General features: G+C 49.1%; 1 protein-coding gene across 2 annotated transcripts in view; it reads left to right on the top strand.

Moving 5' to 3' along the window:
- Positions 1 to 13,645, top strand: part of ARK2C (arkadia (RNF111) C-terminal like ring finger ubiquitin ligase 2C) — a 107,611-nt gene that overhangs the window by 85,286 nt on the left and 8,680 nt on the right. The window contains exons 2-6 of one of the 2 annotated variants that reach the window (XM_036107597.2): positions 2,117 to 2,432; positions 3,904 to 4,014; positions 7,637 to 7,766; positions 9,563 to 9,610; positions 10,161 to 10,256. In XM_036107597.2, coding sequence (XP_035963490.1) covers positions 2,117 to 2,432; positions 3,904 to 4,014; positions 7,637 to 7,766; positions 9,563 to 9,610; positions 10,161 to 10,256 — 701 coding nt within the window. Of the gene's footprint in view, positions 1 to 2,116; positions 2,433 to 3,903; positions 4,015 to 7,636; positions 7,767 to 9,505; positions 9,611 to 10,160; positions 10,257 to 13,645 lie in introns of both variants that reach the window. The other variant, XM_036107596.2, reaches the window with a different exon arrangement.

Genomic DNA, 13,645 nt, shown 5'->3' with positions numbered 1-13,645 from the left:
GGCATAGAGTCCTAGATTGAGATCTTTTTTCCCCCCAGTATCCTGAAGGCAATTGCTCTACTATTTTCATGCTTCCAACGTTGCTCTTGAAAATTCTCATGTTATTTTGCTCTCCTGACCCTTTGTGTGGCCCCTGTTGTTTTCTCTCTGGAAGGTGTTAGAATCATCTTTGCTCCTACAATTGGGACATTTCACAGGTGCTTTAGTGTGGGGTTCTTCTCCCATCGATTTTGTGGGGCACTCAGGAAGACTTTTCTATCGAGAAACTCAGACCGTCAGTTCTGGGAACTACTTTTTGCAGTATTTTTCATAATCTCCTCTCCTTTGTTTCCTCCACCTTTTCTCTCTCACTAGTTATGTATGGAAACTTCCGACCCATCCTTCTATGTTTATATCTGTTTTCTCCTACTTATTGTTTCTTGGTTTTCTCGTTCTCCTTCCTGGGCAAGTTCCCCAGCTTTATCTTCTGACCCTCCTGTTTTTAATTTCCAAGAGCTCTCTCGTTTTCTCTTAGCTCCTTTTAAGAAAAGCTTCTTGTTTCATGGATCCAATATTTTTATTTCTCGGAAGATATTAATTATAGTGTTTTGAAGTTTATTTTTTCCTGGTCTTTGCATTACTTCTGTTCCTTGGAGTTCCTTTTCTTTTCTCCTTTTTAACAGTTGATACATTCTCTCTGTTTTCACCCTGTAATCTTCCTCAGAGACTGGTTATCCTTGGGCTATCTGTTCATAGTGAAGTGCAGGTCACTAAAAGCTGTCCAGAAACGTGTGTGTGAGTGTGTGTGTGTGTGTGTGTGTGTGTGTGTACTTTTTAATTTATGGGCTTCATTACAGAGCGGCGAATTGGGGACCCAACCATTTTACTGGGGACTCCCAACTAGAAGTTTCTGTAGGGCTCTTTCTGGGACCAGTTTCCAGCATGCTGGGTGACAGTGCTTTCAGAACCAAGTGGCAGAAGGGGGTGCCCCCTGCTTGAGCATGTGCTACACACCTGCCCTCCTCTATTGGAGCCTGTCTGGCCCAGTTTCGGTACAAAATATCAGGGTGAGGGAGAGGTAGGTAGTCAGTGAGTCCATGGGAAAGGGGAGAAGCTCCAGGCAGAACTGGTCCTCATACGGACTTGTGATCGGTGCCCTCTCTCCTGCCTTCCAAAGCAGCCAGCACCTCCAATTCCTGACCTTTCCAGCACGGGTGACAAGATCTGTCCACTTCTCGTTGACCGCCCCTTCGCTGGCGCTGGATTTCCGGTTTCTCAGTTCTGCTAATTCCTCCATCTGCTTTCCATCTTCCAAAAATCTGTTGACATCTGTTGCCTGCACGTGTCACTTCTACTGTTCTCTCCGTCCTTATCTATTTATCTTCTCTTTATTCCTTTGCTCTCATTTCAGTGGGGGTTGGAAGGAGCCGATATGTGTTGAACCTGCCACATGTAGCAGGAAGTCCCTGTAAACATTTCTGAAGTTTGCCAAGTCCTGTCGCCTTCCTTAGTAAAGGACCCCCCCTGCCGAGAGCTGGATCATTACTCATGGAGAATCTGTAAAGGCTTTCCTGTCGTCAAGGTCAATTTTACTTAGAAAAGTCGAGGAGACTAGATTAAACGTACCCTGAACCCAGCTTATTCCTGGAAATGGTTGCTTTTAAATTAATTATAACATTGTAACAGATTATTTAATTTTTATTTAAATAAAAATGACTTTTTTGAATTAGTCTTTTTCACAAAACTGAATGGAAAACAACATCTGGTTGTTTTGTCTCTGGAAATTAGGGCTCCCTATGGGCCGGGTCCTCGGCGAGGCTGGACTGCCTTTTCTCTAGGTGCCATCTACCAAAACAGGCCGTCGGGCCCATGAGGTTGCATGGGAGGAGCCTTACAACTCCTCTGACAAGTGTGTTGGTTTTTTAAAGGATGCTGGCTTCTCTGTTCACCGCCCGGAACACTCCCTGCCCCCCCACCCCCCCGCCAGCACACACAGCCCAGAGCTTCTACCTGGCAGCGGGGAGGATGACCACGTGGACCCCAAAGCAATGACATCGCCGCGTGCCAAGGAAGGCGGCCAGCGGCACCAGCGGCAGGGCGGGTCCTCACGCAGTCTTCTCTGTCCTTGCCTCTCCAGGTGCCCCTTTTCAAAGGTCTCAGCATCCTCACGCTACCTCCTGCCGCCACTTCCACCTGGGCCCCCCGCAGCCGCAGCAGCTGGCGCCCGACTTCCCCCTGGCGCACCCCGTGCAGTCGCAGCCGGGCCTCAGCGCCCACATGGCCCCGGCCCACCAGCACAGCGGCACCCTGCACCAGTCGCTGACTCCGCTGCCCACCCTGCAGTTCCAGGACGTCACCGGTCCCTCCTTCCTACCTCAGGCCCTGCACCAGCAATACCTCCTGCAGCAGCAGCTCCTGGAAGCCCAGCACCGCAGGCTCGTCTCGCACCCGAGGTGGGCGGGGCCGGGGCGGGGCCGGGGCGGGGCCTCGGCGGGACACCTGGCTTCCGGCTGCCACCGCCCCGCCGGCCCGCCGGGCGGGCAGTCACTACGCGGGGTTCCGTGCGGGAGGCAGCTTTTGCTCCAGTTAGAGGCATTCGTTTCAGGCGGTGAACTCCACCTGGACCCGACACGGGATCCCTCGGTAGCCAGTGTGTGTCCTTGTCACATCACCCAGGTGCAGGAACAGGGCCCGGGTGACTGGTGGTTTATCGTGCTCACGGTGGACTTCTGCACGGTGGGGGAGATGGGATCCCTCATGTCCCCTGGAGCTTCATGATCACCTGATTCTAACACCCAAGTTCCCTAAGGGACACCTGAGGACACAGCTGCTTCGGCCCCGCCGTCAGAGAGCCCATGGTCTGGTTCGGGGGACCAGCTATGAAACAAATGGAGAGTAAAATTAGATAATACTGGACAAGTCACTTCACCTCTCTGAGCCTCAACTGTTAAGAGAAGGAGTTTGATTACATCAGTGGTTCTCAAACATTTTTGCCTTAGGACCCTTCACACTCTTCAAAATTATTGAGGATTACACAAGCTTCTGTTTATGTGGGTTATGACTATTGATACTTAACCATGTTGGAAATTAAAACTGAGAAATTTAAACCATATTTATTAATTCATTTAAAAATACAAGAACAAACTCATATGTTAACACCAATTATATCTTTTTTGAAAAGAAGGTATATATACATGTAGTGAGAAGAGGGGCTTTTTTTTTTTTTACATATTTGCAAATCTTTAATGCCTGGCTTAATAGAAGACAGCTGTGTTCTCATGTCTGCTTCTGCATTCAATCTGTTGCAGAATCACATGTAGTTTCTAGAGAACTTCACCACTCACCTGTGAGAGAATGAGAGTAGAAAAGCAAGTAACATCCTCGTACTATTATGAAAATAGGGGTTGGGGTGCCCGGGACAGAGGTGAATGTTGTAGCGGGTCAGAGGGAGGAGAGGTCACCATGCCTGCAGTGTGCAGGGAGGACTTCCTGTAGGCGGTAGGTGGCTTTGACCGGGGTCATGAAAGCTGGGAAGAGTGTGGAGAAGGATGGAGAGACCAGAGGGGTGCACCGGTGTGGGAAAGCCTACAGGAGGCACATCTACGTGCCCTGGAGACAGCGCAGGAAATTCAGAGGGAAAAAGTAGAAGGAGCAGAGGAGGCAAGGGCGTTTGGGTGGGACCAGTGGCCGGCAGACACACCGAGGGAGAGGCCTCCGTGTAGTGGGCCACCCCCGGACAGCAGGAATGTTTGAGTTACCGCCTGCTGCCGGCTGGGAAGCGTCCTTGGAATTTGGGAAGAGGGGCAAAGCCCACTGCTCTGTAGGCTGTAGGCTCAGGCTGGCCAGGGCTGCTCAGTGCTTCTGGGGGCTGGGCTGGCCCGGGGCAGCTCTGACACCATGGGCCCTCCTTCCCTTCCCGTGCAGGCGGAGTCAGGAGCGCGTGTCTGTCCATCCCCACCGCCTCCACCCCAGCTTCGACTTCGGCCACCAACTCCAGACGCCTCAGCCCAGGTATTTGGCTGAGGGCACTGACTGGTGAGTCTTTGGGGTCCCTAAGCAAGGGAGGGGAGGGGAGGAGAGGTTTGCCTGAGCCATGGAGTTCCTGTTTCCTTCACTTTGAATGGCACGGGAGACCTCATCTTCAAGCTCCAGCCATTGCCTGTGCCCCTAGTCTCCCTCAAAGCCACATGGCCCCCACTGGACCTGGTTTCAGCAATTAGCTCAGGATGTGGCTGGATAGCATCATGTGCCCAGCTTGGGGCTCTGTGCTCATGATCCTGCAGGGGAGGAGGGGACAGAGATACAAAACATTTCCCAAGGTCAATGAGGGCTGGAAACCAGTGGTTTCTGGGAGGCAGGCAGAAAGGAGAGTCTCAGGAACTAGCTAGTCAGGGAAGGCTTCCTGGAGGGGGTGGACCTTGAGGGATCCACAGAGAAGAGCCAGGGCAACCCAGCAAGACCAAACATAGGCTTGTGGAGGCAGAGCCCACAAAGTTGGAGGTAAGGACTGTGGACAGAAGCTGGGGAGAGAGATTGAGGACTTAGCCGTAATATCTTTGTAGGCACCAAGTCCTTGTCTTCCAAAATCTCTTGCACTCGGGACAGTAGGACAGAGGTCTTTGTTGCCCTGCAATGCAGCGTTGCGTGGTTTGGAGTCCTCCGTCCCACCTGACTCTGGTTCTAGCTCAGCCCTTGGCTGACCTACACTAGGGTGCGAGGCATACACCCAAACACTTGAAAAAGACGTGCAGTTCCCTGAGGCATTTAGGTTTAGAGGGCATCACGCCTGCAACTTATTTTTAAATAGTTCAGGGAAAAAGCCCATGGAGAAGTGTGCGCGTAGCTGTTGTAAGTATACATGGAGAGAGAGGAAAGGAACTACAAATGTAGCCAAATAGTAAAACATTAACACATGGGGAATCCGGGTGAAGGGTATCCAGGAATTCTTCGGGATGGTCTTGCAACTTTGGGGTCAACAATGTTATTGTTGTTTTAGAGAATGTAAAAACAAACAAACAAAAAACTTCTGTGGAGAGGCAGGGACTGTATTTCAAAAAAACCAGACGTGCACTGTGTCATTTTTCAGCCGTCAGTCAGGCGGACTGGGCATCCAGGAATGGTTCAAAAGTTCTGGTTGATTGCATGCGAAAGGTGCTCCAGGGGCAGGAAATAGTTGTTCCCTAATGTGTTCCCATGTCTCCCAGCCCTCTGCCGGTTCTGGGGGACGCTCTGTGAAATTGAACACTTCCTCAAAAGAGAGGCTACAGGGCGGCCAACTTCAGCCCAGGCTTTTTCTAATTAGCAGATTCAAATCAGGAAGATTTAATTGCAGTTTGGATTGAATTCTGTCCCTCAGCAGTCAAGTCCATCCAATTTGATTCAACTCAGCACACACTGAGTGATTTGAACAAACATAGGGCAGCCAGCGTGGCGAGTGGGACCGGGGAGGTGACATGGGTGAGTGGTGAGCATTGTCCTGGGGCGGTGTCAGGAGCCGCGCAGGTGTGAGCCTCCCCAGCTCGCTCACCAGCTCGCTCGCTTTCGCCAGATCCCCCGTCCTTCTGCACTTCACTCCCTCTGCCCTCCTGACCTCTGTCTGCTTGAGAAACACAAAGACTGAAGCCCTGAGAGGCCTCTGCAGGGGGCGAGGGAGGCTCCTGCCCTGAGTCACACCTCGGTTCACCCTGGGCTTTTTCTGCCTGGCCTGTCCCCCTTACTTTAGGATATTTGAACCCTATTCAGGCAGCTTCTCTTACCTGGGCAGCTTGGCCTGGGAGTGTGTGGGAGCAGCAGGCCTTGCAGGAATAATCCCAAATATGCCCCCTCTTTGGTCCGTACCTGATAACTCGACCCTGACCTTGAGCTCCGATGTCTCTGTCAGCATGCTCCTTCTCTGACTCATTCCCAGCTTCATACTTCCCGCTGTGATGCCCGGCTTCTCATGGCACCCCGCCCCACCGCCCAGCCCTAGCCCTGGCCGGGCAGAGCCCCCCAGAGACACCTGGGACCTGTGAGACGGCAGGTGGAGGACAAGAGCCTCCTACTGTCCTTGCCCTGCAGGCAGCTCTGCCTGGGCCAAGCCTCCAGATTCACCTGCGAGAAGGTGCCAGCACTTAAGCTCCCCGGGAAGAAGGTCAGGGTCTGTGTAGCAACCAGACCACAGCACGCTTCAAGGTCACTGATAGTGAGTGGAAAATAAAGTTTAGCTTGATATTTACACACAACTGACAGAACACTCTGCATTGAGACAATGCCCCCCCATATATAGACACACACACACACACTCACATATATATATATATATATATATATATATATACACATCACATCTGGAAGCAGAAATTCCTTAAATGCCCTTCGTATCTTTTTTCCTTAGTTTGGATGTATTTGTTGAAGTGATGTGGGCTGCTTTTTCTGCTTTCCCTCTCTCTGGATCGTGCTGGTTGCGCTCTGCTGTGTCCCTTCAGGTGTCCCTCAGTTTTTCTCTGTTCCCGGTGCACTGGTGCTTAGATCAAGGGTTGAGCAGATTCACGTTCAGCTCTTACTATTTCTTGGCAAAAATACTGAAAAGGGGTGTGTTCTCCCAGCAGAAAGCTGGTTGTCTGTCCTGTGGTGTTAGCAGCAATTGGTGATCTTCACCAGGCGCCTTTATTTCTTTTGGGGATGCAGGGAGGTGACAGATAACTCCATCATCCCTTACTCATTTGTTAGCTAGAGAGCTTTTATAAAGAGAAATTTCCCTTCGTCAACCATTTGGCTACCCTCAATCCAGTTAACAGAGGAAAGGCAGGATCAGCGTTGGATTCTTCCCCTTTCTTTACTAGTTTTCAAAATGAAGCTTTGGTTCCCTGACATCCTTCGAAGGGACCGGTTTTCTTTGTATAATTTAGTATAATTTCCCTCTCATGGATCCGAACCTGTTCGAGGAGTTTCCATCTGCTGGAATTATGCTCGCTGACACGCCCCTCGTCCAAGACCTGCCCAGTGGGAAGCTCTTCAGGATGGTTCCTGAATCCTCTTGGCATGACCTTGACAACTTCCTTGCTTTCAGTTGTAACAAGAGGTTTCAAATCATTTTGCACATTTTCTGCCCCAGACCTGAAATTGGCCATTTCCCAAGGAGCCCTGGTTACTCTTCAGTTGCAAAGACTGGTTAATTTTTTACGTGAAATGAGTTTTCCTGTCCTTGTAGGAGTGGGGGGCAGGGGTCCAGGATAGCTTTCCCAGCCTCATGGCTACCGGGGTCCCTCTTCGTGTTTTTTCTCACAGTGGCACAAATATGACCTCCGCTCCCGCCTCTGCCTGACTTGTCTTCCCTTTGCTCCATACCCCTGACCGGCTCTATTTGGATCCTTCCAGTGTTTCTCTCAGGGATGGGCTTTGTCTTGGGAGGGAGCTTCGGTGCGCTCATTTTAACAAGTTTTATGAGGCGTAGACTGTTCCAGCCCCTTCAGCCCTGGCAGACCCCTTTCCTCCTCTAAGTCTCTGTTTTCTTCACTTTAAAAAGAGGGGAAGGGGCAGGTGATGCTGAGTCCCTTGCAGCTCTGGTGGTCTGTGACTCTGAGTCTTGTCCCTGGGCTCGAGGTCTGACGTCCCTCCCGTAAGCAGATGGCTGAAGCCCACCGCCCTGTGGTTCACTGTGGCCTTGTCCCCGCAGGGATCTCAGTGTGGACGCCGGCTTGAGCCCGGCCCAGTTCCAGGTGCGGCCCATCCCTCAGCACTATCAGCATTACCTAGCGACTCCTCGAATGCACCACTTTCCCAGAAACTCCTCCTCCACGCAGATGGTGAGTGCAAGGGCTCTGCCAGGAAACCGACCCCCTTGCTGCCTGGGGGTGCCGGCAGTGGACTAAGGCCAGCGGCTCCCCCGAGTCCTGCTGTCATGCTGTCCTCCCCTCCCCGCTCCTGTTCCCACCCTGGCTTGATGGCACCTGCCGGACGAAAGCCAGTACTGTGGGCGGGACTGAGTGGGGCACTGGAGGAGGGAAAGGGGTGCATGGTGGGCTGTGGTTTGTGGGGAAGAGGCTCGGGGCTAAGAACAGCCAGGGTAGTCCCTCATTATCACCTCATTTAGCTAATTTCTTGGGGTCAGCGCCTCCCTGGGCTTTGATTTTACTTATCTATGAGATGGCATGAAGATGCCTGCCTCGTCCTCACGGGGCTGGCAAGGGCCTGCGTTAGGGACAAAGGAGCCCACGCAGGAGCCCCCTCGGGCCGGACCTGCTGATCCAGTTCTGCTTTGTGCAAGGGGCCGGACTTTGTCACTACAGGGCTCTGCGATTGCAGAAAGGGGCAGGCTGGCTCTGGGGGCCTCCCCAGGCCCTGGCGCTGCCAGCTCCCTGGGGCAGAGGTGAAGACAGGCCATTAAAGCAGCAACGGACTGATTGTGAAATCTTATCTCCAGACAGCTCGTTCGTGTTGCTGCCCTACAACACATTTCCCCCCTTCCAGCCCTTGTCTCTGCCATTAACCACCCCGTTCCTCAGTATCCTTGTTTGCGCAATGAGAGGTTTGGATGAGTGATCGCTGAAGCCCTTGTCCGCTCTGAGGTTCTCGGGTTGGTGTCATGAAGCACCATCTCCTAAGAGAAAAAGCTAACATTTATTGAGCGCTTAGTGCATGGCAGGCCCTGTTCTAACCACTTTATGCGAATTACCCAGAACCTTACATGAAAGGGTATTTATCCCTGTTTTTCAGATGGGCAAACTGAGGCATAGAGAGGTTAAGTAACAGAGCTCAGGAGAGGAGCTATGATGGAAATCTGGCCCCTCCATCTCATAGCCGGGGCCAGGATGAGGTGAGCAGGGCAGGGCCTTGCCAGGGCAGGGTCAGATCCTGTCTTTATTTAAAATTTTGGTATTTTGTTCATTATGGACTTTTCGCATTAATTTTTATTTTTTAAAAAGAAATATTGCATTAAAATATTATTTACTTTGATTACTGAGTCTATTGTGCTGAAATCTGTGCTCTCGTTTGTCCTGCCTGGACAGGACGTGGCCCACGCTCTTCACGGTCTGAGGCACCGCCTGAGGCCGTACTGAGCTGAGGGGAAGAAGTGGCCCACGGCCACCCAACTGCCTCGTTTGAAGTCACCGTCTGCCACTTGGTTGCATAACTTAGGCACTCACTTTATCTATTTGTGTCTCATTTCCCCTACCAGTAAAATGGGGGTAGTAATTGCACCCACATCCTAGATCCGATGAGATCAATTAGTCACGTGAAGTACTTAGACAGAGCCTGCCTTGAAATAAATGCCCAATCAGCTTAGTCATCTTACTAATTATATTAGTATACAGTGTATATATTTACTAATCTATATTTACTTTATTGATTTTGTTATTTTTTCTGGGGCCGGTCTGGCACAGGCTTGGTTCTTGACGAGGAGAGGAGGGTATTGGAGCAGGAAAGAGAGCACTTTTGCCTGAAGAATCTCGGGGGTGTGCAGATTGGCCAGTTATGGGGGGAGCAGTCGGATGCTGGGCTCGTGCAGCCTGGAATCCTATCCGAGGCATTTTCTCCCCAACAGGTCGTCCATGAAATCCGAAACTACCCTTACCCTCAGCTTCACTTCCTTGCTCTCCAGGGACTGAACCCCAGCAGACACACCTCCGCGGTGCGGGAGAGCTACGAGGTACGCCCGCCCCTCTGTCTGGCTCCAGCTGGCTTGGTGGAGACACCATTCTTGTTCATTGTTCCCTCCTCCTTTCTCCTGCTGGTGGCTGGGGCATGGGAGGTTGCCGGGAGCTTCGGGGTTGAGAGTAAAAGAGAGAAGAAGAGAGAGTGAGTAAAGATGTGGGGGTCTTTCAGTACCAGACAAGTTCTTCCCAATGGCTATGTGAATGCTTCTTTTTTTTTTTTTTTAAGATTTTATTTATTTGACAGAGAGATAGAGAGAGAGAACAAATAGGCAGAGAGGCAGGCAGAAGGAGAGGGAGAAGCAGACTCCCCGCTGAGCAGGGAGCCCGATGCAGGACTAGATCCCAGGACCCCGGGATCACGACCTGAGCCGAAGGCAGCCGCTTAACCGACTGAGCCACCCAAGCGTCCCTATGTGAATGCTTCTTGCTAACATCTTTCAGTGTCCTTCCTCCATATTGCGTGCACACGTGTGTGTGTGTGTGTGTGTGTGTGAGTGAGTTAGCGCATGCAGAGTGCACATGTCCACATTTTTCTCTTTGCAGGAGCTGCTGCAGCTTGAGGACAGGTTGGGAAATGTGACTCGGGGAGCTGTACAGAACACCATTGAGAGGTTCACCTTCCCCCACAAATACAAGAAGGTGAGTCTGCTAGCAGGTCAGCCTGCGTAGTTGAGGGGTTGTGGTTAGGTGCTCTGAAGCTGTGATGTTTTCCCAGAGTCTTTTCCCCTGTCTCCGTCAGGTGTGACCAGGAGGGGAGACGGGGTTGCCTCTCATCATAAAGGAGGAAGGCTGTGTGTGTGTGTGCATGTGGACTTGTGAGTGGGTGTGTTAGGTAGGCATACAGGTGCATGAATGCTCGTGTCTGAATGAGGTGGACAAAGGGAGCACCTGCAGTGAAGATAAGTGAAACTAAGATACGCCTTAGAAAAGAAGTCCAAGTAATCCCACATGGGGACAAATGGGCAACTAAGGTCAGAGCAAGAGTTTCCAATCCTCATTGAGCATCAGGATCACCTGGGGAGCTTTTAAACCCACACGTTCAAGGCTCCACCCCAAGCCTATAGAAGTAGATTCTCCACGGTTATGGCTCAGGAATGTAGAGTAGGATTCGAACCCAGGAATCTGATTTTTAAAACATTTTTAAATTCAAATAAATAAAAAATTTGGAAGCAACCACGGTGTCATTCAATAAGTGAGTGGATAAACAACAGTGGTGCATCCATACAATGGAATATTATTTCATGATTTTTAAAAAATGAGCCATGGAAAGAGATTAGGGAAACTTAAATGCATATTACTAAGTGAAAGAAGCCAACCCTAAAAGGCTGCATACTGTATGATTCCAATGATATGGCATTCTGGAAAAGGCAAAACTAGATTGTTTAAAGGTCCCTTGTTGCCAGGGGCTTTGGGGGGAGGGATAGACAGTGAATGGGTGGATCACAGGCTATTTTTATTTTATTTTTTTTATTTTTTATTTTTTTTAAAGATTTTATTTATTTATTTGAGAGAGGATGAGAGGAGAGAGAGAGCACATGAGATGGGGGAGGGTCAGAGGGAGAAGCAGACTCCCTGCTGAGCAGGGAGCCCGATGCGGGACTCGATCCCGGGACTCCAGGATCATGACCTGAGCCGAAGGCAGTCGCTTAACCAACTGAGCCACCCAGGCACCCAACAGGCTATTTTTAGTGAAATTATTGCACGCCACTGTAATGGTGGACACATGACATTGTGCATTTGTCAAAACCCATAGAACACTACAACAGGAAGAATGAACCCTAATATAAAGTCTTCAGTTAATAACAGCGTATCACTATCAGTCCATCAGTTGTAACGAATGTACCACACTAATGCAAGATGTTAATAACAGGTCAAACTGTGTGTGTGTGTCTGTGTGTGTGTGTGTGTGTGTGTGTGTGTGTGTGTTGAGTGGGGGAGGGATGTGTGAATGGGCTGTATTCTCTGCTCAATTTTAATGTAAGCTAAAATTGCTCTACAAAATAAATTCTGCAATGAAAACAAATACTTTTTTTAAAATTTAAGAATTAAAAGCTTGACAAGTGCTGAGAGACTTGGCGTGGGAAAATGCTCATTGAAGTCAAGCCAGAGCCCATCTTCACTGCCCCATGAGGCACTGGGGTACAATGGTTGTGAGCGCTAAGTGTTGGAGTCAGATAGGGCCAGTTTTTAATTTCAGTGTTACTACTGTCTTTGTTTGGGCTGCAATAACAAAGTACCAACAGCTGGGTGGCTTAAACTGCAGACATTTATTTCTCACAGTTCTCAAGGCTGGGAAGTCCAAGATCAAGGCACTGGGTTCTCTTCCTGACTTGTAGATGGCTCCATTCTTGCTGTCTCTTCGGATGGCAAAGAGAGGAAGCTCTGGTGTCTTTTCCTCTTCTTATAGGGGCGCTAATCCCATCATAGGGTCTCTGTCTTCATGACGTCACCTAAACCTAATTAGCTTCCAGAGGCCCCATCTCCTAATACCATCACATTGGGGGATAGGGCGTCAACATATGAATTTGGGGGTGGGAGGCACAAACATTCAGTCCATAACCACCACTGATAGCTGTGTAGCCCTGGACAACTTACTTGGCTTTTCTGGCCCCTTCCCTGTCCTTTTTAATGTAAAATAGGAATGATGTGTTAGTAGCAACCATAAGGGGTTCTCCAGGGATTCAGTGGGACAATGCATATAACAGCTTAGCACAGTGCCTAGTATCTGGCGAGTGATCAGGAGGTTGAACTGCTCTCACCTTGATGTAGGGCTCACTTGTTCTAGGCTTGCAGAGATGCCAATGATATCAATTAAAAGACCATGAATCTTGGTCTGTGCAGATCCTCATAGAGGCATTGGATTCATCCATAAGTTATTTCAACCAACATTTATTATCTGCAATGTGTCCTATATGGGTAGGGTGTTCATAGAAGAAATGGCAGTATTTCAGTAACTAAGGGTATCATCAGCAAATGGAAGATGATCATTCTCTGCAGGGCAAGTTTAGGCTGTTGGAGGAGAACATGGAAGGGGATGAGTGGCGTGTTCAAGAGTCCAGAGCAGCTTCCACTCCTCTGACCAGGGCGTACTCACTCTTGCCAGGGCCACACACTGCAGCTGCCGCCAGGGCCACACACTGCACCTGCCCTCAGGGCCACAGGCCTTGAGGAGACAGAGAGAGAACACATACTGAGGATGGAAAGGGAACACGAACCAAGCCAATGACATAAGGAGTTGAGGTAAAGATGATGAGAATGAAGGGAGAATTAGGAGAATAAAATATTATAAGAAAGAAATAAGAAATAAAATATGAAATGATAAAGTTTAGGACCCAAATAAAATGTGAAAAAAACTTTAAAAATTTAAACTGAGAGTCAAATAATAAAAAACAAAAAAATATTTTACAATAGTGATGATAAAAATAAAAAATATAAAAGAAATATAGTCATGCAGACAAATATAAAAAATAAGAATTAGGCAAAGATATGAAAACAACATACAGAATGAAAACCAATAACACTGACGTGAGAGGGAATATGAATGAAGGAAAAAAGGTACAGACAGAAGGGGTAAAATAAATATGAAATACATGCTGTGAAGAGTTATCATTAAACTAAAAGTTACACAGATAATGAGAAGACAAAACCTAGAAGACCTAAAAGATTAAAAATACAAAAGAGGAAATAGGGTAAGATTTGAAAAGAGACAATAATTAAAGAAATATAGATTAGGGACGCCTGGGTGGCACAGTTGGTTTAAGCATCCAACTCGTGGTTTTGGCTCAGGTTGTGATCTCAGGGTCATGAGATCGAGCCCTGAGTTGGGTTCCATGCTCACAGTAGAGTGTCCTTAAGACTCTCTCTCCCTCTCTCTCTGCCCTTCCCCCTACTCTCTCTCTTTCTCTCAAATAAATAAATCTTAAGAAAAAAAGAAATACAGATTAGACATAGTAGAATAAGGTGAGACTGTTTGAAATCATTAACTATAAAAAGGAAACCATGAATAATGGTGGGAAAATAACAATAGA

The sequence above is a fragment of the Halichoerus grypus genome, chromosome 13 (assembly GCF_964656455.1).
Source record: "Halichoerus grypus chromosome 13, mHalGry1.hap1.1, whole genome shotgun sequence".
Taxonomy (NCBI): domain Eukaryota; kingdom Metazoa; phylum Chordata; class Mammalia; order Carnivora; family Phocidae; genus Halichoerus; species Halichoerus grypus.
Note: the sequence above shows the minus strand (reverse complement) of the source record. Positions and strands in the feature narration are given on the sequence as shown.